Source organism: Archocentrus centrarchus, chromosome 6 (genome assembly GCF_007364275.1).
Source record: "Archocentrus centrarchus isolate MPI-CPG fArcCen1 chromosome 6, fArcCen1, whole genome shotgun sequence".
Classification (NCBI taxonomy): Eukaryota; Metazoa; Chordata; class Actinopteri; order Cichliformes; family Cichlidae; genus Archocentrus; species Archocentrus centrarchus.
In genome coordinates, this window is record NC_044351.1 from 8,669,542 (window position 1) to 8,696,238 (window position 26,697).

Below are 26,697 nucleotides of genomic sequence, written 5' to 3' on the forward strand. Positions count from 1 at the left end.
CCCCTTAAAATGAAAAATTGAAGGAAAATCCTGAAACCTTGACCCTGACAGTGAGAGGGTCGGTGCCTCTGTTAAACTGTGAGGCCTTTTTCTTGTATTGTTTGACTTCACTTCTCCACTTTAAAGGAAGGTTCACTGCACATTAATACACAGTTGTTCTGAGTGATCACCTTTATCCTGTGATGAAACTTTTGTCAGGACTGGCCTCTTCACTGCACCCTTCCTTAGGCCAGGAGGGGTCACTGAATAGTTTCATGGTTCTAAAAATTATGTGACTCATATGTCTTTGCAGTGGTGGACAGTAGCGAAGTACAAATACTTCGTTATGGTACTTAAGTAGATTTTTTTAGGTATCTGTACTTTACTTGAGTATTTATTTTTCTGACAACTTTCTACTTTTACTCCCTACATTTTTACCCAAGTATCTGTACTTTCTACTTCTTACATTTTCAAAACAAGCTCGTTACTTTAGGTTTAATGCGTCTGAGAAACGTTTGCATTTCCGGTCAGTGTGGGAGCCGGCTTTTGATTGTAAGAGGTTTTTTCTTGGAAGTCGCAATAACAGGGTGGGAGGGAGGGAACAGACACCCCACAAGGTAAAAGGAGAGGCTCCTGCAACGCTCGCTCGGAGACCGGAAAGAGCTAGAGGAAGTTGCGCTTTACATAGAGGCTGCACGCCGGAACGGTGAGGAAAATAAATGACAGAAAACGTAGAGGACAAAACAAGTGTGTGCATTTTCTCACACAGTGTGTCTGCTAGCTAAAAGAACAGCTGCTGTATTTCAGGGAGAGCAAAGAATGAGCGATAACTTCACTCAGATGGAGAAGGATGTATCAAAGAGGTAGAAACGTCCTCCAAGGAGCTACTTTTACTTTCTTACTTTGAGTAGATTTCAGTGCCTGTACTTTTTTACTTTTACTTGAGTACAGAAGTTGAAATAGTACTTCAACTTTTACCAGAGTAGTTTTTAACACAAGTACTTGTACTTCTGCTTAAGTACAGAATGTCAGTACTTCGGCCACCACTGCGTCTTTGTGAACACCAGACCTAAATCCAATTGAATTGAGACAGCACTCTCTATGACCATCAACAAAACATCAAATAAGGGAAATTAAAAAAAATTTTTTTTTTGGAAGAATGGTCTTCTTTTGCTCATATAGAGTTGGAGAGCATTTGCTAGAATTTAGAAAAAAGTTTTTAATTTGGAAACTTTACCTCCCATTCAACTGCATTACCATAGTATTAATTTAGCTCCTGGTTGACAAAAATCCTGCTAAAAGAAAAATAAAGTCACATTTAAAACTATAATCCAAATTTGAAAAAAGGTGGGATGATGTAAAACATGTAAAGAAGAACAGAATTCAGTGATTTGCAAATCTCCAGGTCTATAGTTTATTCACAGTGGAACAGAAAAAATATCAAATGTTTAAACTGAGAAAGTGTATCATTTTAGGAAAATAAAACAAGGTCATTTTACATGTGATGGCAGCAGCATGTATCAATAAGTTGAGACAGGGCCATGTTTATCACTGTGCACCATCCCCTCTTCTTTTAAACATCTGGGATTTGAGGAGACCACTTGCTTTTAGACTTTTAGGAAAGGAATGTCCTGTTGTGCGCCAAATGTTTTCAGTTGGTGAAAGGTCTGGACTGCAGGCAGGACAATTCAGCACCTGGACTCTCCTACTACAAAGCCATGCCGTTGCAATAGGTGAAGTATGTGGTTTAGCATTATCTTGCTGAAATACGCAAGGCCTATGTTGCTTAATTTTGCTCTTAAACCTGTGTGTACCTTTCAGCATTGGGGAGGCAAGCAGACAATTCTACAAGCCTGAACGCACACAAACTATTAGAGATGCAGACTCTAGAACTAATCGCTGACAATAAGCCAGATGTTCCCTCTCCTCTTTGGTCCAGAGGACACAGCATCCATGTTTTCCAAAAAGAATTTCAGATTTTTAACAAATGCAGAAATCTGACTTTTGTGTCTGACCCCAGAACAGTTTTCCACTTTGCCTTGGTCCATTTTAAATGACATTTGGCCCCTGAAGGTCACTGTCATCCAGCACGGACTTTTGGCCTTGTCCCTTGAGCACAGAGAAGTCTTCACAATTTTATATCGAACATTATCCTGAAATTTGTCCACAATTTGTAGACAGAGTTTTTTGTAAATTGGTGAACCTCTGATTATCTTTCCTTCTGAGAAACTCTGCCTCTCTCAGATGCTATTTTAATACCCAATCATCTTACTGACCTGTTGCCAGTTAACCTAATTTGTTGTGAAAAGTCCCTCTAGCTGTTTCTTTTTGGTACCACTTACTCTTCCAGCCTTTTGTTGCCCCCATCCCAACTTTTTTGGAGACTTGATGCTGCCACTAAATTCAATTATGAGATTTGAAAATCATTGCATTGAGTCTTTATTTACAATTTACAACTTTTTTTGAAATTTGGGTTGTAAATATATATTTTTGCTATAGAACTTTCAGCTGATTGTTACACCTGATCCCTACATAAGACTTTCATCGTTTTCTATTCAGGTGTCCCCGTATCACAGTTGGTTACAAACGCTCAGATTCAGTGTTTTTGTTCTTCAATAAATTTTCAGAATAATTTTGTTAAACGTCAGATTTCAGTGAGTGTATATATAGTTGAGCCTGTATGTAAAATTTTGACTCTGATTAGAGAAAATCCAAAATAAATTCAAACTTATGCACGCATTTTAAAGGCATTAAAGATGTATGCTGTATAAGCATTCCACCCTTAAAAAAGAACAGTTTAAAGAAATCATCTGTTTCTGCAACATCTATTCATTTAAGGGTGAAAACCTTCTCTGCTGTCATCACTGAGTTTTGTTAAACAGGACTAACATGAGGATACTTTTTCTTCTTCATGATAGCGAGTGCTCTCTGGGAAGGATGATGAAATTTTGGTGTACCAGCAGATGATCCGTGACTTGAGGGAAAAGCTGCGTTCAGCGCAGCTGGACTTGGACAAAAGCAACATTCTGGCCTTGCAGCAGGTCTGTTCAAAAATAGGAATGAATTAATCCTCTTTGTTTATACACATTTCTGACTTCTCATCTCCTGCCATTGTGGTGCACTGAATGTAGGTCATTGTGTTATGATGGTGATGCTTTTGTCTGCGTGAACACAAAAACACAAGCTCCCCATAAGAATGCAGCTTTTACAGCAAATATTTACGTTATCCTGAAAATGATGTAGTCAAACCTATACTATTTTGTGTCACCGTATCATAGAAAGATTTTTATCTGACCCATGTTTTTCTGAGGAAGTGTGCTCAAACAGAAATATTGGAAAATAAAAGCATTGTTTTACTTAATTTTTTTACATAATAAGATCTAGATATAATTCCCATCACTCTTTCATGCATAAATATGGTTTAAATATAATAATAAGTAAATCATAAATATTCTGTGGAGAGTTCTGTGGAGTGCACATTTATTTTTATTCCTTGAAGTGGGATCACCCTGATTTGGAGGCTGTAGTCATCTTTTTTCCATTTATGTATATCTATACATGTATGTCATTTTTCTTTTGGCTTTCTCTCTTTGTCTTGTCTTATCTTTCCTTCCATCTCTATTGCTGCTCTGGTTCAGGTCATATATGAGCTCTGCGCTGTAAGTTTTATCTGTCATGTGCCTCTTATCCTCTTCTTCCCCCTGTTTTCAATTCGTAACACTCCCTAATAATCAAAGTGTAAATATTTAGGTGCGCTACAGCTGTGTAACATGTGTTTAACATTGAAATTCTAATAATTTTGAATTTTGTGGTGAATACCGTAAAGGCTGTACAAGAGCGAGATAATCAAATCAAGATTCTGAGTGAGCAGGTGGAGCAATATACAGGGGAAATGGAGAAGCACACCTTACTTATCGAGGAGCTAAAGACATCCACGAAGAAAGACAGAGGTTTGTACATCCCTGTTTAATTCATCACATACAGTTTATTAGCCTTTCTTCTCTCAATTCTTGATTGTAGACATTTGTAGTTATGGGGAATGTCAGGTTCCAAAGAGGGAAAACTAAAGGCAAACAGGTCAGTTAGCCTTGGAAAAATACCAAACAATCTCTAATTTCAGCTTCATCAAAATTAGTCATTGTAAAGGATATATCTCTGAATTTTTAAGTCAGATGATTTTTTTTTTTTTTTTTTTTAACATTTTTGACATTCACGATTAAACTAAAACTAATTAAATTCTAAGTGACGGAAAATAATTATTGACTGCATGCCTAAGAAGGCAAAATATACAGCACTTGCTGGTGCCCATGAACAGATTTTGTATTTTATCTGTCTTTATCTGGTTATTATGACTGTTTATTATGTCATTTTATCTTTTATTTGCCCAAATTTTTTTTAATGTATATGCTTAGTTAAAGTCGAAGGGTATAGAATATCACCACTAGATGTCAGTAGATTGCAGTAAACTGAATTCATATTTATAATCCTAGCTATGGTGGCCGCTGTAGAGCAAACAACTCTGGCTGCCGTCCATCTGTAGTGAGTGTCGGCTGTCAGTCTGCTGTTTACCTCAGCTGTCAGTATCAATGTCCATGCGTGTTTACTCTGGAGGAGGCTGTAAAACTTTCTGAGAGGATTCCGATATGAGTTGATGAGTCAGTGAAGCTGACTTCTGTCCGATGACAGCGGTACCGAGGCATTGAGGATATCTTGAACTTTTCTGCTGTTAAGCGCTGCTGTTTTTGCTGCTGTTAGCATCTGTTAGCATCTGTTAGCTGGCATTAGTGAAGCTCTCTTTGAAGTGGGTCTAACATTGGTGGACTTGGACACATAGTGACTAAACTCTCATCTCAATGTGAGACTGTAATCAAACTGTTTATTAGAGGGAAAGTGTGACTTTTTTTTTTTTAGGACACTTGAGCCTAATGTTATCTGGCATAAGCTGTTGTTTAGCCATCTTGTTGTCAGCTGTCTGGAGACCGGAGGGTCGCATAAATAAGCATCTTTATGGAGGTTTTCTTGTGTTAGAGCCCTGCCTTCAGTTTTGGAGTTGAGGCTTGAGGTAGCCACATACAGTGGGTACAGAAAGTATTCAAACCCCTTTAAATTTTTCACTCTTTGTTTGATTGCAGTCCTTTCCTAAAATCAAAAAAGTTCACTTTATTTCTCGTTAATGTACACTCAGCACCCCATCTTGACAGAAAAAACATAAATGTAGAAATTTTAGCAAATTTATTCAAAAGAAAAATTGAAATATCACATGATCATAAGTATTCAGAACCTTTGCTGTGAGACTCCTATTTAACTCACATGCTGTCCATTTCTTCTGATCCTCCTTGAGATGGTTCTACTCCTTCATTGGAGCCCAGCTGTGTTTAATTAAACTGATTGGACTTGAGTAGGAAAGGCACACACCTGTCTATATAAGACCTCACAGCTCACAGTGCATGTCAGAGCAAATGAGAATCATGAGGTCGAAGGAACTGCCCAAGCAGCTCAGAGACAGAATTGTGACAAGGCACAGATCTGGCCAAGGTTGCAAAAGAATTTCTGCAGCACTCAAGGTTCCTAAGAGCACAGTGGCCTCCATAATCCTTACATGGAAGAAGTTTGGGACGACCAGAAGTCTTCCTAGACCTGGCTGTCCAGCCAAACTGAGCAATCGTGGGAGAAGACCCTTGGTGAGAGAGGTAAAGAAGAACCCAAAGATCACTGTGGCTGAGCTCCAGAGATGCAGTAGGGAGATGGGAGAAAGTTCCACAAAATCAACTATCACTGCAGCCCTCCACCAGTCGGGGCTTTATGGCAGAGTGGCCCGATGGAAGCCTCTCCTCAGTGCCAGACATATGAAAGCCTGCATAGAGTTTGCCAAAAAACACATGAAGGATTCCCAGACTATGAGAAATAAGAGGAGACAAAGATTGAACTTTCTGGTGTTAATTCTAAGCAGTATGTGTGGAGAAAACCAGGCACTGCTCATCACCTGCCCAATACAATCCCAACAGTGAAACATGGTGGTGGCAGCATCATGATATGGGGGTGTTTTTCAGCTGCAGAGACAGGACGACTGGTTGCAACTGAAGGAAAGATGAATGCGGCCAAGTACAGAGATATCCTGGAAGAAAACCTCTTCCAGAGTGCTCAGGGCCGAAGGTTCATCTTCCAACAACTCTGACCATTCTTGACTGGCCCAGCCAGAGCCCTGACCCAAACCCAATTGAGCATCTCTGGAGAGACCTGGAAATGGCTGTCCACCAACGTTCACCATCCAACTGGAGAACTGGAGAGGATCTGCAAGGAAGAATGGCAGAGGATCCCTAAATCCAGGTGTGAAAAACCTGTTGCATCATTCACAAGAAGACTCATGGCTGTACTAGCTCAAAAGGGTGCTTCTACTCAGTACTGAGCAAAGGGTCTGAATACTTATGACCATGTGATATTTTAGTTTTTCTTTTTTAATAAATTTGAAGAATTTCTACATTTCTGGGGTTTTTTTTCCTGTCACTGAGTGTACATTAATGAGAAATAAAATTAACTTTTTTTCATTTTAGCAAATGGCTGCAGTGAAACAAAGAGTGAAAAATTTAAAGGGGTCTGAATACTTTCCGTACCCACTATACATAAAACAGGATTAGGCATAATGGTGATGTCCATCTCCGCCACTGTATACAAGATGACGGGGCAACATGGTGGCTTCCACAAACCAGCACCGGCTCCCATGTATTTTTAATGGATTAATTCTAAGTTTATGAGAATGCATAAATTTTTTAAAAGATGTTGTTACACACTAATCAATGCATAATGCATTATGTAATTAAATACATTTCTTTTGTTGTCAAAGGCCTCCCATCCACCATACAGCAGAAGAAAATGGAGGAGCTGAAGTTGAAGCTAGAAGCTGCAGAGACCAGAGCAGTGGAAGCAGAGCATGCAGTAAAACTAGCAGAAGCTCATGCTGAGGAAAAAGACAAAGCACTTATTGAGGCTTCAAACCGCTTGAGCCAATATGAGTCTGTAAGTCTACAAACACATTTTTTGTTTATTTTGTTTTGTTTTTTTACTTTTAGTGTTCAATACAAATTTTGTTTTCAACAAAATTTAATTATTTGTGACTTAATTTCCAAGAAGTGATGCATGTGATTTTTTTTTTTTTCCCTGTCCATCCTCACTCCCTTTTAATAGAGACACTGAAATGATGATGTGACTATGGTGTGATCAGCATGCTTTTTTTGGTCTACAAACATAGTGTTTGTTTTTCACCATGCCAAATCGCATCCTGATTTCCACAAAAAGCATATGAGTTAAAAAACAAGGAAAAAAAGAAAGTTAGACAAGACATGCCTTTTGGTGAATGAAACAATTTGAACAACAACTTGGTTTCTGTTTTACAGGGCACTTATGGCCTTGAAGCAGCCATTGCAGAGATCAAAGAGTGTAAAAATCTAATTAGAGAGAGAGATCGTGAGGCAGAGGCCATGACCAAAGAGATCAACCAGCTTGAGATGAGAATCAATGACCTCATGGACGAAAACGAAGGTTTCAGAGAAAAACTAGGTCAGATGTTTTTTGAAACTTGACTGGTCCCATTTCTCAGTATATTTATACAACACTCACTGATGTGGGGGCTATAAAATTAATTTTGTTTTTGTTTATTCTGGTCTTGACTCCCAAGGTCTGGAACCAAAGCAGGAAGTGGATCTGACAGAGTTTAGGCATGCTGCAGATCTCAGACAGCGCCAGTACAAAGCAGAAAACCAAGTGCTCGCCAAAGAGGTAAAGTTGGATTTCACTGGTTATGACCAATATTTTTATAGGTAACTTTGCTTATGAGCTTCTCTCAATTAACTGCCTGATGCTTTTCTAGATTGAACGTCTTGAAGAGGAAAGACTGGAATTAAAGAAACAAATCAGACGCATGGTGAAGCAAAGAGGTGACACTAAAATAATTGAGTTTAATTGCACTGAGCATTCTTTTAAAGTGCCCATGTTATGTTCATTAACTACTGCAAGAATGGGTTTGCATGACAGCAACTCTTTTCACCCACTATCTGAAACGTGCATGTGTAGTCGGTGCAGCACATTTATAGTGTAGTGTCTCCTCAAACAGGCACATGGACCTCTGCACGGAGCCTTGTTCTCTGTCTCACTCACAAAATTTACTTCTCTCAAGTCCAGACATGAAACCTATAACACTCCTTTAATGCTCCCCACATGAAAACCCAGTCTGCTGTAACTGGTCAGGTTGAGCTCAAAATATTGTAGCATAATATGGGCACATGACGTATATCTCGTAATTTAATCTTCATCGTGGCTTGACTGACGTTACAGAACCAATGGTCAGATTACTGTTGTCAGAGAGGTTTTGAAAACTCTTGTACAGCGTTCAGTCATTTATAAAGCTGCTTTGGTGTGTAAGTTGATCATAAAGGTGGCACAAGATGCTTGTTTTAACCTTGTTGTTGCTTTATCATGCCATGCTGTCTTCATGTCAGTCCATCAGGATTCAGTTCATATTTGGTTTATGTTGAATATTAGTCAGATTACATTACTGGATTTGCGGCTGAGAAAAGTGCTTCGGGTGTGTTTTCATGCGTCAGTGATGCTTGCTGTCAGTTAAATGGGACGGGGGTTTTTCTCTCTGGAAGGGGCACATGCACTCATTGGACTGATGAGGATTAAGCAGATAAATGTCCCAGTGTTTTACCCTTGAAGGGTCTTTCCACTTAAAACTGATTTATATGGACCAAATGCATAAGATGAGCTTGTAGAAAGTAAGGAAATCTTGCTATATTTTATTAGTCTTTTTTTTCCCCCTTGACCTTCAGAAATTTGTTTCAGACATACATTTTAGAAATGTTGCTCTTTGTCAGCTGTGTCTACAGGGATTCCACAGTCAAGCTTGCTGCTGGAGGAAGATGTTAGACCCAGCAAGGCAGCACAGCTGTCTCTCAAACAGAGCGGCATGCACACAGATGAAGAACTCAGACGCAAAGTAAGCCTCACAGTACTGACATCCCTTCTTGCCACCTGACGTCAATGCCCTGCATATGCCCTATTTTTAGAATGGATTACATTTGGTATCCACATTGGAATGTTTTATAGTTTTATAACAATGTACTTTGGTTGTTTGTTTGTTTTTTAAGTAAATTTGATTTTATTCAGTGAAGAATGCACCTTTGGTTGCATGATTGTGGCACATATATGAGCAAATGATATAAAATCCATGATAAAGAAATGACAAATTAAGAAAGCGTTAGATGGTGATTTAGGATAAAGCCAGAAGGATACCATAAAATAAGATGACTATGTGGATATGTAAAAGTATTCAGGGTTTTTATTTTGAAACATTTCTGTTAAATATAATTGCATTTCAGAATGAGTACCTTGAGAATAAGTTAAGCAAGAAGGAGCGAGAGCTGGAACTTCACAGGACCCAGTTTCAAGTCAAATGTAAGTCCACTCCCACTCTGATTTCCACCTCATGTTCACTTTAACAGCTGAGTTGCTTCCAGACAAATGTCTAATAAAGTCTACACATTATGTAGAGAGACAAACATAATTATTATATATTTAAATTCTTGATATTATTCAATCATGTGCGTGAACTCATAGTGGAAGAATTATCAAAGGTGAAAAAAGATCTGGAGGCTGCTCTGAAAGATGTCCTTCAAGCAATGAAGATTAATCAAGAGGCCGTTTCTGTTCCTTGTCTGGAAAAGTTGGCTAATGTAAGTATGAAAGCTGATATTAAACGGTGCTTAGTTTAAGATAACGTGATTAATAGATACAGTGTATTTTGGCATGTTTCACACAGGCTCATTTTACATCATGTCTTTACAAGTAGATTTGCTGAAAACAATGGACATTGTCCTTCGTTGGCATTTTACTGTTGATTAAGCACAGCGTTTGTCACTTAGCAACCTAACAAACACCAAATGTAGCAAGCTGCAACAAAAAAAAAAAAAAAAAAATTGAGGCAAGTCATGCTATGCAGCATACCAAACAGCAAGACAGTAAAGTTAAAGCTAAGCATGTCCAGTACAAGAGGAAGTAGCAGGAAGTACCAACAGCAAACCTCTCTCATTCTCCTACAGGCTGTAGATGTCAGTGGCATGGGTGGCCAGTCTGAGTCAACCCCACACTTCAAGTCCCAAATACATCAGCTGGTGGGGAGAAATGAAGAACTGAGGCAGGAGCTAAAATCAGCTCGAGAAGAGGCAACCAACAGCTTGAGTCAGCTTGCAAGAGCCAAAGAAAAGGTACAGAGGTAGTTAATGGCACATTAATGATGTGGCGGACTGGCAGGTTTTTTTTGGGCAGTACAAATTCTGAACTGGTATCTCCAAGTCAAGCACTTACTAAACTCTAGTTGTGGAAGCTCAGATCCTAGTGGTAACAGTTGCATGTCTCTTTTCCAAATCAACAAAATTATTTTCTTATGTAAAAGCTGGTAACCACAGAAATGGGAAGATTTATGAAGATAACTTCATGCCTGGCATGGGCTCCATGACAGAGAGTCATTAACATGTCTAGGAGATTTTTTTTCATCTGGTCAGTCGCCTGTTTTTGACATCTGCTACTTCTGTTTCATATAACGAGAGAGAGGAGGTAAACAAACCTCTGTCTCGACTGTTTAGCTTGCGTTCAGTTTCAGTTGTCAAAATGATAAAACCCTCTTACAAATAAGATGAAAACCACATTATGCAGAATACAGGCAGCAAAATTGTAGTTATTTTAGTTCTTTTTCTCCTGGTTTTTTTTTTCCAGTACTGTTTTGTGTTATTGTGTATCATTTCGGGCAGCATGGTGGTGCGATGGTTAGCACTGTTGCCTGGGTTCGAGTCCACCATCTGGCCAAGCTCTTTCTGTGTGGAGTTGGCATGTTCTTCCCATGTCAGTGCAGGTTCTCTCCAGGTACTCTGGCTTCCTCCCACAGTCCAAAGACATTCAGTTAGTGGCGTTAGGTTAATTGGTGAGTCTGAATTGCCCATGAGTGTGAATGTGAGCATGAATGGTTGTTTCCCTCTGTGTTGGCCCTGCGACAGGCTGGCGACCTGTCCGGGGTGTACCCTGCCTCTCGACCTATGGCAGCTGGGATAGCCTTACCCCCCCCCGTGACCCTGAAAAGGATTAAAAGAAGAAGAAAATGGATGGATGGACTTTACAATAGCCTCTTAATCACTTCATACTCAGTGTTCAAGTGATGCCTTTAATCTTCATTGTCCTAGATAATAGATTCAAATGTAGGAATATCTTTAATAAACAAGTGATTGAAGTTTGTAGTATAATTAAAAAAAAAAAAAATTTAACAGCCAGGTTTTACTTATAATTTTTCATGATCTGTACCTGTTAGATATCCCAACTTGAAAGTGAACTGGAGTTGCTCAGGAAGTCAGGCAGCAATGGAGTCATCCTCCGACCTCTGACCCTTCCTGAGGGCCTGGAGCCCAGCAGCACTGAGGTCATCGGTTCACTGAATGAGTATGCCGTTCGACTTCTTCAGGTCAGTGTCACTGTCTTCCAATAACCTGAATGGGAATAATTGAAAAATGTGTTTCAGTTAAAATGCACATAAATGAATCACGTCTGATTGATGCTGTTATTTAGGAGCTCAAAAACAAAGAGGAAAAAACACAGAAACTCGCAGGAGCTCTGGAAGAATACAAGGAGAAGTTTTCTGTTATTAGTCACCAACAGGGACTTCTCTACAAAGAGTACCTGAGGTGGGTTAGCATGAGAGTCTTTGCATGTTGCAGGTGATTTATTAACATATAAGGATCTGAAATATTTTACTGTTTTTCTTAGTGAGAAGGCAGAGTGGCAAAAGGAGAAGGAGAGATTTACAGAGATGAAGAACAGGCTGGAGGAACAAAAGCAGGTGGACGATGTTAAAATCCAAGAGTTCAACGTAAGTCAACCTTAAAAGGTTAATCATACTTAAATGCTACAAGGTGCACTGCATTTAGGTTGTAATTTTATCCAAACCACTTTATGATGCGGCTCTTATTCACACACACACACGCACATACACACACGGATGGTTTACGATGGTTCACTGTTAAAGGCCGACAACTAAATGTGTCACAAACAAATTACTGGAATGCCTTTCTTTAACTAAATAAACATAAAACACACACAAGGAGAACAGACTACTCATTCTGTCCTGTAGTGTAAGAGATCAGCAAGACCCTTAAGAACCTTGGACAGCACAGAGTCGACCAACAGCTCTTCAGTGTTTAAATAAATGCATACTGAAAATTTCACAACTTTGCGATGTACAAATAATATCCAAGTAGAATTTTTCACTGTGCTTCTCTTTCCTTCTGGTATCAGTGTTACTAAGATTACTTATTCCCCTTACCCATCAGGATCTGCTGGACACACTTCATAAGGATCCAGAGGCCATCAGGAGGCAGCTGAGTGAAGCGCTTCGTAAGCTGACAGTGCTGAAAGTTAATGAGAAGAAACTGACGCGACGCTACACCACCCTGCTCGAACAAGAGCAGCACCTCCGCAAGGAAAACGGCAAGCTGAGAGATGAGAGCGGCCACATGCAGGCTTCAGTCACTCAGAGGATAGGTTATCTGCAGAGATACAAGGTACTGAGAACCTGAATCCCACCAGAAGCTCGGTAGCAAAACAAATTTGTAGCTGTTATTATCTATTATCTTCTTTTCTATGTAAAAAGAAATACACTGCACTTCCCACTCAGATTATTTCCTTAATTAACTTGGGTGGGAAATGGCAACGTTTGCATTCATCGGGTTAAATAATGGAACAGGCCGGTGTGGTTGAAAAGAACAGCAGTAATGTGAATTGAGTAATTTGAGTGGCTCAAACTTGAACACATAACAATAACTACTCAGCCGTGGCTTCAGCAGCTGTCATCAGTCCAGATTAATTTACATTTGAACGACTTTTATAAAATCCAGGAATTACTTTCTCACATATGGAATTTATTACATCAGAAATTTCTCATCTGAAATTGTTTATAAAATATTGTGACCGTTTCAGTTACAGGAAATAGCTTTCAGCACCTGTGTAGTCTCTCTGCCTTTTGTTTCGACTTTAGGAAATGGCTGCATATAAGATCGCAGCGCTGCAGAAAGCGTTGGATGATAGCGTGCCTTCATCAGAGCTGGAGAGGGCAAACAAACAGTACACAGAGCTGACAGTCAAATACAGAAACATGCTACAGAGGGACAGCCACCTCATACAACGAACCACCAACTTTGAACGTTTGGAGGTATTTAAAAAACATCTCCTGGCCAAGTTTTCACTGCATCTCATTTTTTTTTTTTTTTGTTCTTCACTAATTTCCGATGATATTTTTATATGAATCCCCCCCCGTCTCTCAGTGTGAGAATGAGTCCCTCCGAGAACAAATCTCTGCCATGAATAAAGAACTGGAGATCACAAAGGAGAAACTGAATATATTAGAGCAAGCACGGGAGAACATCCATTCACAGGTAAAGTAAGGATAGTCCTCATTACAAACAGTTTTATTTGTAATGAAATTCAAAATCATATAATGATGTGTGTTGGCCACAGCTCCAGCATTAAAAACTGACGCCTGCCTTCAACACAAACAGGGTGGGGATGGGTAGATTGTACAGCATTCACATCTGAATCACATATCTGAAAGCAAATTGGTACAAAACGGTATTGGTTCATACTGAGTTTTATTGATTTGATCCTAGTTTTATCCAGAAAAATGTTTGAGTATTTATTTTGAACTTAAAGAATAAAAGATGTTCCAGCATTCTTGGATTCACAACAAGAAAGTATCACAGTCTATCTGGGCTGTTAAAATCCTTTACAAGCTGAAGTTCCCACCACAAAAACGTTTGCAGGGATGTGGTAAAACCACTAGAATAAGCCAAGGGTACAGGCGTCCCGCAGAGCCAGAAATTACAGTTATTTATGTCTATGGCTTTCTTCCTGAGCTTTTATCTACTGTATTGTCCTGCATACATGCAGTGTTGTAAGACAGCTTGAATACATTTAGTGCTCATTGGATTTGAGCCACAACTAGTGGGGTCATTGCATTCCTGTCTCAACAATAGGGAGGTTGGAGTAAAATTCATCATGTAATGATGTGAGTGTTGGCCACGGCTGCAACATTGAAAACTGACTCCCACCTTCAACATAAACAGTGTAGGGGTGGGTGGACTCTACAATAATCACATGTGAATTGCATATCTGAAAGTAAATTAGTATGAAACAATTTTGTTTCATTTTATAGATTTGATCCTACACAATACCACACTTTCACTTAGGTAAATCGAGGCCTGCGGGTTGCACTGTGTGCGTTAAATTATCATTCCACGCTGTTTATTATCTTTGTTATCAGGAGTGGAAAATATCATGGAAAAAGCAGACAAAGCGTCTCTCAACAATGAGATGATATCTGCTGCGAGACGAATCACCACGTTAGAGATGAAGGAGCTGAACGAGAGGCAGCGAGCTGAGCACGCCCACAAAATGTATGAGCACGTGAAGAACTCGCTGAGACAGGTGGAGGAGCGCAACGTAGAACTGGAATCCAAGTTTGCAGAGGTGAGGGACCGATCAGCAGATATGTTTTTCTGTCAGGGCTATTTGGTTCATCTGGCAGACACGTAACCTTATAATGAAAGAAGTGGATTCATTTTGATTGGATTAGATTTGCCGTTTTTGTGTTATGCAGAGCCTGCTCAAAAATCATTTTTTATTTCATTATCTTAACATTTTGGTTCACAGCCTCTGCAGTATATCTCACTTGCCGGCCTCTCTCTCAGTTAATGGTTGCTCAAAAAAGAATTTATATGACTCTTATCAAGAAGTCTTACTTCTGTTTCTCTTCAGTTGACTAAGATGAATGTGGAGGCCCAGAGGGTTGAGCGGGAGCTGAGAGATGAGCTGGCAAACAGCGTTAGCAAAGCTGTGAGCAGTGCTGACAGAGCCAAGATTGCAGAGCTGGAGAAGGTGGAGGCTGAGCTTCGCATTGAGGTTTCTAAGTGCGTTTGATGGTGTCCATGCCTTAGATTGATTGTTTATGCTTTTATCGTGATTTATGTTTTGTTAAGCACTGCAATCACAATCACGCCATAAGTGGAGGAATAATTTATAGAAGCATAGTTTTTGAGGTCACTGCATTGCATTTAAAAAGTATATCTGGATCTTATCAAAGATAAGCTTGGCCTTGTCACAAAGGGAAGAGCTGGAGAATTTGATTTGAGGGGAGGGTGTAATTGGTTTCATGAATCTTAAAATCATGTTTGCTTTTGATGCTTGTTTAGTATTGACTGACAGCAGTTCCACCACTAAACTGTTACTTTTTTTCATCAGCAATGAAACTAAACTGATACCTAGCTATAATGTAGCATTTTACTGTAAAAAAAAAAAATTATTGCATTTTTTTGTGATTTTTTTTTTTTTTTTTTTTTTCCCTCTTTGGCAGGCTTCAGGAAGTGTCTGATGTGGCCATGACACAGGTGTCTGCTCTGCAGGCCAGACAAAAGTGCAACGAAAAAGAGGTAGAAACTATGAGGAGGCAAATACTGGACTACCAGGTAACTTTGTTTAAACTGACAATTGTGTTGATAAAAGCACTTTCCACATCTGCTGCTTTACTGCACTTTCTATTAGTTATCATTTGACAGGGTGAGATACTTTGAAATCATCACTGCTGTATTGTGTGGTGACTTGTACAGATTTTCAGATCTTTGCTTTCAACATGCTGAAAAATAAAGAAGAAATTTTTACTTCTCATAGATGAAAAATCAAAGTGAAATCATGCCTTGCATTTCCTTTAGTCGCAGTCAGATGAGAAGGCCCTCATTGGAAAACTCCACCAGCACATTGTGGCTCTGCAGCTCAGCGAGTCCGACGCTCTGGGGAAACTTGAGGCTACCGCCGCTCACATCCAGCAGTTGGAGGCCTACAAGCTTCGAGCTGAACAGCGTTTGGACGCAAGCGAGCGCGCTCTGTTTCTCGCCCGCCAAGAGGGCAGAAACCGCTCTAAGCACCTACGGCAGACCATCCAATCGCTACGTAGGCAGTTTGCAGGTGCACTGCCACTTCCCCAGCAGGAAAAATTCTCTTTGACCATGCTGAGCCTCCAGGAGGACCGAGCAAAAGCTCAGGAGGAGAAGAAGAAGGCAGAGGAGGAGAGAAAGAGGGCAGAGGGAAGAGCTGAGGAGCTGGAACTGAGGCTTCAAGGGCTGGAAGAGCTCATCTCAACCCTAAAGGATGTGAAAGGGGCCCAGAAGGTTGGTGGGAAAACATATTCTTTAGTCTCATATGTTAGAGGAATATCCTAAACAATTTGGGCTGCCAAAAACCACCATCATTATTTATGACTTAAACCAGGTAACTGAGTGGCACAAAAAGATGGAAGAAATTCGCCTGCAGGAGCTCAGGAAAGGCAGGGAGCTGGTGGTCCAGAAGGAGGAGATAAGGTACCTCAAGAACCTTGTGAAAGAACAGGAGGAAACCATCCGCTCACTGGAAGAGGACATCGTTCAGCTAAACACTGTGAGAGAAAAAACATTTTTTATACACACACTCACAGATTTGCTCATTTCTGCACCACCATGTTCACAGTAAATATTATGCAGAGTTGTACAAAAACGGAGAATGAATGTGGCAAGATTAAATTACAAAGAGTGCAGAGTATGGTAATGTATTTTTGAACACATATGTAGGAATCTCGCTTATTAATTAGCTTTTGGGTACTTAAGTGTGTCAGGGTAATGCAGGAAAATCTTCTCTTCACCATATGAAGCTTCACGAAGAACGGCAGCTTGCATGGGATCAGCGAGAGTTGGAGATGGAGCGTCAACTGGAAAATTATGAGAAGCACCAGGATGAAATTATGAGCAGTGCAGAAAAGGTGACAAATAAATAACTGTTCCACAAACAGGCTGGATTTCCAGCCTTTTCTGTTTATAATGCACTCAAGTCCAGGATTGGTTTTAGATTATTTCATTTTACAAATAATTCACAATTCACTTTCTGCAAAGATAATGACTGTATTTATGTGTGTTTTAAGTTTGATGACGGTACAGGATTCCTACCAGACCCAACGCTACCGCTGGCTCATCAGTTGGAGTTTGCCCTGAGTAAAATCAGAGAGCATGTCCGCACCATTTTGGACACACAGGCCACTTGCAGAAGTATGGACCAGGTATACGGTTTCACCCCTATTATATACTCGGTATTTCCCATAAATGCATAGCAGTATTGTTTTTGTTCACTATTGTTTTAATTGTTAATTCCTACATATGCAGAAACTGAAAGAGAAAGAAGCAGCTCTGTGGAAAGCAGAACAGAACATCGTGTCGAGGGATAAAGTAATCAATGAGCTGCGTCTGCGACTCCCGGCTGCTGCCAACAGAGAACGACTACTAGCTGACCTCACCAAGCACGAAGAGGGCCAGTCAGACAGACGGCCTGCGCTCAAGCTGGCTCACCAGACCATCAAAGACCTGCAGGGTCGACTTGACAAAAAAGAGGATGTAATAAAGAAATACCAGAACCAGCTGGCTCAAGCCAGACAGGTACCGTGATCAAAGGAGAGACATTGGTTGTGTAGTGATTCTAAGCACAGCATGTCTCTGATGTTTTTCCTGTGGGCTGAGAAGAAGCATTATGTAGTGAGTAATGTTTTATCAGTGACCGCTGGCAGTGTTTCAACAGGTGTACTGCTTAAACTCAGAGCTCTTGAACAGTTACAGTAAATGCTGCTTCTTAACTTTGCAAATGAAGTATTTAGATGATTTAATCTGATTAAAGTAGCAGCACAACAGTTTAAAAATGTGATCTTTTTTTTTTTTAACCGTGTATTTGTTTCATTGTATTCCACTGTGTTGACACCAGGATCAAGAGGAGATGATAAAGAGACACCAGGAGGAGATGAGGACACTGCACGACAAGTTGGACTTGCACACGGACACGTCGCTCGATCGCTTCAGACAGACAGCAATGGTACTGGTTTAATCCACGTCCCTGTTTCAGAGCTGTTTGTGTCGATTTGAACTGTTGATGTACGGCTCACATGAACATTAGAGCCAGGTTAGAGCAAGCATTCAAATTCATATTCATTTCCCGAAGTGTATTTCCACATATGACTGTTTGTGACCTATTTCCAACGTAACAACACGTGCTGAATTTGTGTAAAGAAAAACCAGCAGGGAGTAACAACTCTCTTTGAGCTTTCAAGGCTCAAGTCTCTCTTTCTTCTGTCCAGGAGTTGATGAAAAAGCCCGCTATCAGCTTACCAACCTCCAAGCACCTGGAGCACCTGGCTGAGTTAGAGCAAACGGTGGCCGAGCAAGACATTTCACTTGGCTCTGTCACAGAGAAGCTGAAGGTGACCGCTGCTGAGCTGCAGCGACTGAGGGTCGCCATGGAAACAGAGGCTACGAGACATGCTGATGAGATGTCGAAGTGATTATCATTTTTAGTTATTTATGTGTTTTTTTTTGTTTTGTTTTATTTCTTTTCTTTTACCCAGTGATCACCACTTAAAGTTCCATTAAAGCAGCATCAGAATCCTGACTGTTTCCTTAATGCAGTCAGTAAAGTAAATGTTTTAAGGACTTGATGGATGCAGCCACCGTCATAATGGGCAGTTACCCACTGGTTAGGGAAGTCCCATGTGAAGGCTCAAGCTGAGCATTTTTGCTCTCATTATCTTGGTGTTTTGAAACCTGATGTGACTAGTGTGGGGTGGCTCTAACTGAGAAATGAGGCTCACTGCACGTTCAGATCTGCAGTGGGGAGTTTGTCAGAACGAGTGCGTAACTGGCACTGGGAGATGGCTCAAAGCAGTGTCTTGTAACTCTTCACTGAGCTCTCATTCTGCACGTTTAAAGCCAAGCCCTTCATATTTCTGCTCCTCAATAATACTCAGATTTTGATGAAACAGTGAAGAGCTGAACGGAGCTACAGAGGAGAATCTGAGTACAGGGACACATTCTACGCGTTTTTTTTTTTGTTTTTTTTATGGGCAGCCGAGTTACTTTTTATAGCGAACTGTTGCATCTGCAGTGCTTCGGATTTTCAGTCTCATTTCCACACAGTGAAAACGTCCTGTTTTCTCAGCATTGCGCACACGCAATAAAGTAGTTTGAAATAACACTCCTCTCCTCTGCATAAATCTTGCTCTTCAGCTTTCTCAGCCTATAGCCCCCAGCAACTTCTAACAGAAGAGTTTGCTTTTACTTCGTAAACATGCTCTTCCCTCAGCTGCTTCTCATTGATCTGAATTTCCGTGCTGTCTCCAGAGAGCGTAAACCCTGCTCATTTTTGACTGTTGAAGTGAATGAAGTGACTGCATTGTGTTGGTTATAAATTAGCACGTTGTTAGTAGATCACCCGTTAATCGTTTGTCTCCCGTTGTTGCTCATTTGCCCCACTTAGGAAGTAAGTGCAGGTTTTCCAAGTGTGTGTGCTGCACAGTGTTGCAGCGTGTGTGAGAGAGTGCTGCCCCTACCGTTCACACACACACACACACACACACACAGGCAGAATCTGAAACATACATTATAGATACGTTTCTTACTGTTAATGCAAATAATAAATTGAGGTGGTGAAATGCAAAGTTATTATGCGAATGTTATTGCTACGGCATTTTCCAGAATACTCGTGCCTTTGTGAAATGAGCAACTCACTGTGGTGTAGATGCAGGCACAGCCTTAGTCGTCTGTGGGCCTCTTCAGCAATGCAGCTGCAGTTAAGACAAGAGAGGTGATGATGCAAATGTTCAAAGGCTGTGCTGGTATTGAAAAACACTGTTTTGTATTTTACAAGAATATGGGCGGCATGATGGTTACAAAAGGATTATGTGACTTGGAGTCAGAGCTGCATCAGTACCTGAATTTATTCTCCTAAACTGAGGTTTACAGTGCATCTCTCCACAGCACAGCTGTCCTGATCTTGCAGACTAAAATACTAACACCTACAAAGTTTAGATCACTAATGTTAGTTGATATCAAGTTGGCAGTGCTATGAGATGATGATGCAACAATTTGTCATTGTCAGCATGTTCCTGGAGTCAGTGAACAATAGTCTGTGGTCATTTTACAAGTGACATAAAACATAAAAGTTCTTTATAATACTGTTGGTAAAGGTGTTTTTGTTATAAACAAACAAAAAAATTTTAAATGGCATTTATATAGACTTTTCTAGTCTTACCAACCACTCAGAGTACTTTAGAGTATAAGCCTTATTTAAGTACAAAGTCTGAACACCTTGGGTTTCACATCCATTGGCAATTTACAATCACTAATTGACCTAACGTGCAAGTTTTTGGACTGAGGGAGGAAGCTGTGTACTCAGAGGAAACCCACACAAGTACAGGGAGAACATCCAAAGACAATAAGGCTCCAGTTGTGGTTCAAAACAGTAACTTTCTAACCATCTTGCTGTGCAGTAACACAGCCCAGAGGGGGGAAAAAATATGTTGCTTTCAATTGTGCAATTTTTTTTTTAATCATGTCTAAATCCCTTCAATGCTGCAGACACATGTTGATCACATTTTTAAAGTCATGACTCACAAACTCAGACAAACACAGAAAAATCAAAAGTATGCGCCGCTAACACATTTTTTTTAAACAAATATGTTGCAGGCTGGAGGAATATCACGTCAGCCAGACGAAAGCTCTGACTGGTGAGATTGAGGATCAGAGGAGACAGATGACCCAAATGGAGAAGGAGATGAATGATCTCCGTACCGAACTGGAGGCGCAGAAAGAGGCCAACGTCCGGTCCCCCAGCAACACCATGAGGAATCTAGTGGAACAACTGAAAGCACAGCTCAGCCAGAAAGAGAAACAGCTAAAGGTTACTTACTTGTTTTGCTCTCCTTTGAACGGTATGCACACCTGTAAAACGGTTGGCATTCAAATTTGTTTCAGCATGTCGCAGTAGGTATTTCCCCTTGGTACCTTTATTTCTTCCTGCTCCAGAAATGTGATACGAATCTTGGCTGTCTTCCCTTTGTGGTGGTGTGATGGAGTGGCAGCCTCTCCTGAATAGTTACGGTTGACTTAGTATACGCTGGTACTGAAGCTTTTCAGTATATTGTTTGTGTAACCAAGAGGTTTCATTTATATTTACATGACAAAAATGGAAAATTCAAGCATTTTTATTTGTGTAAACGACAGTTTTGCAGTCCTTCATTGCTTACCAAAATTATGAGAATGAGTGTGGCAGAGAGGAAGTAATCTGTTAATGGATGCTGATGTGTTGTAAGTTTGATCAGTGAATTCAAAGGATATATGATGAACTAAATGTCTTTGCTGTGTGTGCTCTTAAAGGCTCTCAGTAAGGCTCTGCTGAACCTGCGGGCGGAGATGACGTCCGCTGCAGAACAGCAAGTCATAGCAAATGCTGTGCAGAGAGAGGAGAGTCTTAATGTACAGATGCTGATTGACAGACAGACCAAAGACCTGAAGGTAAAACCCCACAGTCGTCAGACTCTTAATTGTTTTTTTTTTCCTCTCTCTCATGTGTGTGTTGTTTCATCAGCTGATGATCTGGTTGTTTAACACAACAAAAATGATTTACTGTTATTTTATGCAGGAATTACAACCTGCTACTAGCTTGTGATGTTTTGCAACCCTGTACCCAGAACAGTTGGTACACCGTTTAAAAGTGAAATAAAAAACAGAATTCAGGGATTTGTAACTTATTTCAACACCATATTCAATTGAAAATGGTACAAAGCCAGTATATAAAATGCTACCAAGACTTTTTTTTTAACATTTTTTTTTTTATTGTTCTTAGAAAATGAAATGTTCACTTTGAATACAATTCCAGAAGGTTAAAAAAAAAGTTAAATTGGCAACAGAAGATTGTAAAACTCGAGTAAAAACAAAAAGATTATACGAGCTCTCTGGAGAGGCTGTTTGAGGCTGTGCTTCAGAATAAAAAGGAAAATATGGGGATTTTGTTGTCTGTGGTGCGTGATAGAAGATTTAGAGAATCCAGGGAAATCCTGAGAAACCTGTTATTAAAGGCCTGTAATCTTCTGGCCCTCAAGCAGACCTGATTTCAATAGTGAAAAATCACTGCAGTGTTCATGAGCGAAGTTTGTTGCTGCATCCACAAATTAGACTCAACCTTACCTTGCAAAGATATATGAACAAAATCCAGAACTGCTGCCACCTCCTCCGGGCCTGAGCTCAGTGAAGATGGACTGAGGAAGAGAGGACACTGTCCTGTGTTCTGACCAATCAGAGGTTGAAATGGTTTTTGGAAATGATTGGACATCAAGTACTTTGGCTTTTTTTTTTAGTGAAGACCCCAGTTATTTCAGCCAAACCGCATTCTGCACATATTACAACAGCATCGCTCTGTGGTGAGAGTGTCTTCCTGCTGCTCCGTGAACACACTGCTTGCACCAGGCTTGTTGCATAAAGAGGATCTGGCTAACCTGAACCAACCCATACTCCCTTCATTAATAACTATCAGCAGCCTTACAGGAAGCTCGATGAGATGTACAAAGCCAGTAGATATAAATAGATATCATGATTTAGTTTTAAAAAAGCATTGTGGTTAGTCTATGTGTCATGGCACAAAATAAATTAATAAAATGGAAGGTTGTTTAAATACATTTCAATTATCTTTTTTTTTTTTTGGCTACACAAAAGATATGTGTGTTACTACCACTTCTTTTATGGTTGGAGATTTTTTTTTTTAAGGCAGAAAATATTATCTGACTTATTTAAATTTAGAAAAGACTTTAAATACTTTCTTTTCCCCAAAGGTGCGGATGCAAGAACTCACCGAAGAGCTTCAAGTGGCGAAGGAGTCTGCCAAAGCAGCCAGAGGCCGCGAGGGCTCCCTGAAAGAGGAAGTCGACAGGCTGAACCGAGACATCGAGCGAGCTCAGAAAAGCCAAAGACGCCTGCAAGCTGACAAGGAGGCGCGAGAGCAAGAAATCCAGGAACTCAAGCAGCAAATCAAAAGGCTCAGCAGTGCTCTTCAAGTTAGTATCTCCAAAAAGTGTGAAATCGCAAACCACGTTAGGGATTTCTTGCTTTGACCTGGAGCTCACTGTTCTTAGAACTTAAGCTTCTGAACCTTAAGCCACGTGTTACAGTGTAACATGTTGACATGTGACCACAAGCTCATATATTAGAAGTGATTACATTTTTATAGACATTTTTGTGGATCATTACCACGTAGGAGTTATTATTTTTGTAAGTTCGGTTCCAGGTTTATCCCAGGACGTGGGCTGTATTTTACATTTACCAAAAGGAGATTCTCTGTCTCCACTGTACCTGTCTGAGGAAAAAGTGGTTTTGCATTTGTTTTTAGAGCCAACAAGAACCAGATGGGAAGGCGCCAACTCTTGAGAATCTGCAGAAGAAGACCTGGAGGCTGGAGTCTGACTTGGAGAAAAAAGCTGAAATAAAACATGTCAAAAACGATCATGGAAAGGTTTGAACATAAATTCAGTCAGCATTAAATATTATTGGGCCCCGTTTTCAAGGTGGTGCAGTGACCAGAGCCAAGGAGTACAACAATATTTTGCTGTTCTGGGTATGCACAGGCGGGAGAAGAGGCACAAAATTCGTAGAGGGGATTTACTGAAATGGAGTCAGTGCATTCAGAGCTGTTGGTACTTTTTAGTACAGAGTAACATCAGATACAACCAGCTTATCAGTAAGCACAAACAAGATACTTGGAAGAAAATATGTTTGATATGGTTATATGCTGATCTATGCCTTGTCCACAGTTGCTGTTTACCATATGAAAACCTCCCTTGCTGTGTATTAAATCCCTGCTGCTCTCTGGTGGCCTTCTGCACCACACAGACTGAAGAGCATTCAGTGCAGCTGCAGAGCAGGGAGACCAGTGATGTGATTAACGTGACTTCAGTTTATTTATTAATCATCATCCGTCTCCCATCTGGTTGCATTTCACCTAACCCTTTTGGATTTAGCCCTTCTGCACATGCACAGAACAAAATGTGCTTGGAGATTGACAGACATTCCTGAGATCTAATGCTTTGCACTTGTGGCACAATTGAAAAGGGGTCTTGTTATCCCCAGCCCTTTCAAAAATATCATTATATTGTACTTAAGTGATTTGATGCATGTTCAATAGCTGTATGACTTGCCTGTTGGACAGACTAAAGAAGAAATTGTGCGATGGGAGGAGGGCAAGAAATGGCAGGCCAAGATGGAGAAGGTTAAAAATTCACTAAAGGAGAAGGAACGAGAGACTGAATCCCTCTCAAAACAGCTCAGAACTCTTAAAGACCTCTATGCCAGGTCAGTTTGCAGTTTGTACATCACACACACACACACACACACACACACACACACACACACACACACACACACACACACACACACACACACACACACACACAGCTTTCTTTGACTCCATCATTGTGGTTTTTGACCAAAGCCAGAAGACACTTTTGTGCATTTATGACACTAATGTGTCAGTGCACAATTGTGTTTGTTTGAATTTTATTTGCCTTTTGTGTCTTTTGTGTTTGTAGACTGGAGCAAGAGAAGAGCGCACTGCAGAAGAAGCTGAAGGCTCGAGGTGTGACTGCTGATCAGGTGGTGGGGGTGCGATCCACTGAAATGGAGGAGGAGATGGAGGAGCTGAAGAAGAAGAACTCGAAGCTGGAGACAGAGATTCTCACTATAAAGTATCAATCAGTCCATAAAAATCGTTGGTTCTGTTCATGTCCTAACCTGTAGATTCTAGCTGGACTGCCATTTATATAGTTTCAAATAGTTTTCTAGTGTTACTGACCACACAAAGCACTTTAGACTCCTCCCCTTTCAGTATAGATTTCCTCATGTGCTTTTGCGGGGAAAGTAATTGATGGAGAGGCCATTTCTTTGGAACGTAATATGTTCACGTAATAAAATAATATGAATCACATACATAAAATACAAAATGATGTATTACTGTGCAAATACACAAAAGAGGCAGTAAATGGTCACTAATTGGAGAAGAAAAACTCACAATAAAGCTTTTTAGTAATAAATACCCAGTAATAAAAAAATATAAGTAGATACATATGCTGTACCAGTGCATTAGTTATGAAAAACATGTACAGCTTATAATAATCAGAGCGTTGAGTAGCACGTCTCAAAACAGATTTTAATCAGTTTAATCAGATTTTAATAATTTCAGGGACGGGCCCCTTCAAAGTGCAGTTCCTGTTCAGCTGGATGTCATAAAGCTAACCACAGATGCTCTCTTAGCTAATTAATAAACATTCTGCAAGAATACAGCAAACCTAAATAAACAGCTTTGTATAGATACTTCAAATTTATAAGCGTGGATGCAAAATAACAATGGCGCCAGACACTAATGTACTTGATTTTGCAGGTGCCGGCAAACATTTCAGTCCTTGTAAACTGATGTTAGAGCCTGACTGACAAACGCTTTTGTTTTCTTATTGAACGTACAGACAGCAACAGGCTTTACCTCGTGATGACGCCATTCAGGATCTGGTGCTGAGAAACCGCTTCCTGGAGGAGAGGCTCCACTCCTTAGAGAGCCAGATATCCAAAGAACCCCCATCAAGACCCTCTGTGAGTGACTATTTGACTCTTAGATGAACAAATAAAATACATGGAAGGTTTTTAATCGAGCAAAATTAACGGGTTCCAACTTTTAAATGTGAAAATGTGCTTTTTTTTCTGATTGTTGGCCAGACAAAACAAGGAATTTGAAATAAACTTGAATCCATTACAAAATCATCATTTAACTTAGATATCAAGCAAACCTGTCATTGTCTGGTTACATCTGCCTCATATACTGCTCAGGCTCAAGTTATTGTCAGTGGAAGCTCTAATTTGAAGGGACAAATATTTTTTACTGTATTTTTCAGCATGGGCTTAAGGCAGGAGACCAGGTTTATCTGTTCCATCACAAAAATGTATATAGGCTAAATTTTCTGACAGAGCCAAAAGACTTTAAACCTTTTTTAATTGGCGCTGATCCATTTTCTATGGCAGCCCTATGCTGAATAAATAATGAATATAAACACATCACATTATCTCCAGAACAGAAGATTGGTGCATTAACCTAGTATTCACCTTTCTGTATGATGTGGTCCTGTTTTGATTTTCTTCTTTTTCTTTGTAATCTCTGTATTTATCATTCTTTGTTTTTTTAAATGTATGACCTTCACTGCATTAACTCTGTTTGTCCACGAAGGGAAAAAGCATCTCTTCTCAGACTCACAGAGAGATTCACTCTGCTACTTTTGATGTGGACGATGGGTCATGTGAAGGGGATGCAGGATCCCGTCCCATTGAGTCCTGTAGAAGCTTCCTCAGCACTGAAGCTGTTGAAGACACCTTTGACCAACAGAGGGAGCCAAAGGAGAGTTGGGTAAACAGAGAAACCCAGACCAGCTGTGGGGGATCAGAGGATGTTGCAGAAGCTGTCAAAGCAGATGTGGCCGACGAAGAAGAGGAACTTAAAATTGATCATGCTGAAGAAGATGAGAAACTAACAGAAGCAGATATTTTAGAAGGCACACAAGACGTCCATGGTGGCTCTATAGTTAATACAGCTGAAGACGAGGAAGAAGCACAGACCACAAAGGAAAGTGAGCCTGATGAGCTGCCAGAAAGACCCAGATCAGTTGTATCAGCCTCTGCAGCAGAACCAGTGATGGGCAATGAAATGAGTGAAGCATTAAGTAAAGAGGACGTTAGTGACAGAGACGATCAAGACACCGAT

General features: G+C 40.2%; 1 protein-coding gene across 1 annotated transcript in view; it reads left to right on the top strand.

Moving 5' to 3' along the window:
• Positions 1 to 26,697, top strand: part of cep290 (centrosomal protein 290) — a 34,340-nt gene that overhangs the window by 4,486 nt on the left and 3,157 nt on the right. Inside the window, exons 10-43 of the mRNA XM_030731885.1 lie at positions 2,898 to 3,020; positions 3,806 to 3,929; positions 6,821 to 6,993; positions 7,371 to 7,533; positions 7,652 to 7,752; positions 7,844 to 7,910; positions 8,850 to 8,971; positions 9,354 to 9,429; positions 9,592 to 9,707; positions 10,074 to 10,238; positions 11,333 to 11,482; positions 11,587 to 11,702; positions 11,785 to 11,887; positions 12,348 to 12,578; positions 13,052 to 13,225; positions 13,338 to 13,448; position 13,572; positions 14,333 to 14,538; positions 14,827 to 14,978; positions 15,422 to 15,533; positions 15,777 to 16,232; positions 16,333 to 16,497; positions 16,748 to 16,855; positions 17,015 to 17,149; positions 17,253 to 17,522; positions 17,842 to 17,949; positions 18,212 to 18,411; positions 20,595 to 20,808; positions 21,285 to 21,422; positions 22,736 to 22,957; positions 23,290 to 23,412; positions 24,106 to 24,248; positions 24,485 to 24,640; positions 25,415 to 25,538. Of these exons, the coding sequence (XP_030587745.1) occupies positions 2,898 to 3,020; positions 3,806 to 3,929; positions 6,821 to 6,993; positions 7,371 to 7,533; positions 7,652 to 7,752; positions 7,844 to 7,910; positions 8,850 to 8,971; positions 9,354 to 9,429; positions 9,592 to 9,707; positions 10,074 to 10,238; positions 11,333 to 11,482; positions 11,587 to 11,702; positions 11,785 to 11,887; positions 12,348 to 12,578; positions 13,052 to 13,225; positions 13,338 to 13,448; position 13,572; positions 14,333 to 14,538; positions 14,827 to 14,978; positions 15,422 to 15,533; positions 15,777 to 16,232; positions 16,333 to 16,497; positions 16,748 to 16,855; positions 17,015 to 17,149; positions 17,253 to 17,522; positions 17,842 to 17,949; positions 18,212 to 18,411; positions 20,595 to 20,808; positions 21,285 to 21,422; positions 22,736 to 22,957; positions 23,290 to 23,412; positions 24,106 to 24,248; positions 24,485 to 24,640; positions 25,415 to 25,538 (5,148 nt within the window). The remainder of the gene's footprint in view (positions 1 to 2,897; positions 3,021 to 3,805; positions 3,930 to 6,820; positions 6,994 to 7,370; positions 7,534 to 7,651; positions 7,753 to 7,843; positions 7,911 to 8,849; positions 8,972 to 9,353; positions 9,430 to 9,591; positions 9,708 to 10,073; positions 10,239 to 11,332; positions 11,483 to 11,586; positions 11,703 to 11,784; positions 11,888 to 12,347; positions 12,579 to 13,051; positions 13,226 to 13,337; positions 13,449 to 13,571; positions 13,573 to 14,332; positions 14,539 to 14,826; positions 14,979 to 15,421; positions 15,534 to 15,776; positions 16,233 to 16,332; positions 16,498 to 16,747; positions 16,856 to 17,014; positions 17,150 to 17,252; positions 17,523 to 17,841; positions 17,950 to 18,211; positions 18,412 to 20,594; positions 20,809 to 21,284; positions 21,423 to 22,735; positions 22,958 to 23,289; positions 23,413 to 24,105; positions 24,249 to 24,484; positions 24,641 to 25,414; positions 25,539 to 26,697) is intronic.